The sequence below is a fragment of the Limulus polyphemus genome, unplaced genomic scaffold (assembly GCF_000517525.1).
Source record: "Limulus polyphemus unplaced genomic scaffold, Limulus_polyphemus-2.1.2 Scaffold3917, whole genome shotgun sequence".
In the NCBI taxonomy this organism is placed as follows: domain Eukaryota; kingdom Metazoa; phylum Arthropoda; class Merostomata; order Xiphosura; family Limulidae; genus Limulus; species Limulus polyphemus.
In genome coordinates this window covers 48,428-49,426 of record NW_013669527.1, presented here as the reverse complement: position 1 = coordinate 49,426, position 999 = coordinate 48,428, and the positions used below count along the sequence as shown (strand labels likewise).

The 999-nt window shown below is 36.7% G+C and overlaps 2 protein-coding genes across 2 annotated transcripts in view; one reads left to right on the top strand and one right to left on the bottom strand.

Moving 5' to 3' along the window:
• The window catches only part of LOC106470273 (transcriptional regulator ERG homolog), a 48,609-nt gene that overhangs the window by 26,514 nt on the left and 21,096 nt on the right, over positions 1 to 999 (bottom strand). The window contains exon 3 of the mRNA XM_013930817.2: positions 611 to 694. Coding sequence (XP_013786271.2) covers positions 611 to 694 — 84 coding nt within the window. The remainder of the gene's footprint in view (positions 1 to 610; positions 695 to 999) is intronic.
• Positions 1 to 999, top strand: part of LOC111088511 — a 23,852-nt gene that overhangs the window by 14,130 nt on the left and 8,723 nt on the right. The gene's annotated exons all lie outside the window — the stretch shown is intronic.

The window sequence follows — 999 nt, the reverse complement described above, 5'->3', positions numbered from 1 at the left end:
GTGCATGTGAGTGTGTTACTTATAAGACAGAAAACATAATGTACCTTGTATGTAGATGTGATACTTATTAAAACAGAAAACATAACGTACCGCGTATGTAAGCGTGGGACTAACAAAACAGCAAACATAACGTACCGTGCATGTAAGCGTGGGACTAACAAAACAGCAAACATAACGTACCGCACATGTAAGCGTGGGTCTAACAAAACAGCAAACATAACGTACCGTGCATGTGAATGTGTTACTTATAAAACAGTAAACATAACGTACATTGCATGTACATGTGATACTTATTAAACAGAAAACATAACATACCGCACATGTAAGCGTGGGACTAACAAAACAGCAAACATAACGTACCGCACATGTAAGCGTGGGAATAACAAAACAGCCAACATAACGCCCCCACGGCAGATTGCGAGTCGAGCGCCCTAACCATCTGACCAACGTAAAGGTCGAAGAATTACATGGGGCGGTAAGATCACTTTAAACATGTTCGTGAGCAAAAAGAAAACATAATATTTCCTATGAGACGGATAAAACAGGAAACACAAACATAACGTACCTTTTATGTAGGTGTGATACTTGTTAAACAGAAAACATAACATACCTTGCATGTTCCGTAGATGTGGATGAGTGTGAGCGTCAAGAGTAGGAGGTTTTGTCATACCAGGGAGAGCGTTGTGATGGTAACCTGAAAGACACCATACATGATGTAGCTAACATTCGAACTATCTGCTCTAAGAGCGTGAGACTGACTTCAAAATGCAGTTATAAAATAAAAATAGAATACTTTATGTTAACCAATAACCAGACTAAGGCTATCTTCTAAAATCAATCGAATAAAAATACACTTTTTAAGTTGTTTTTGCCAATAAAATTTCAACCTAATTTGAACAACAATCTTAAGTTGAACCTAGAAATTTCAAACAATTAATTCTATTGAATTCAGGATACTGCTTAATTATCGACTGACTCGTTAACAATAATATTCAGTTT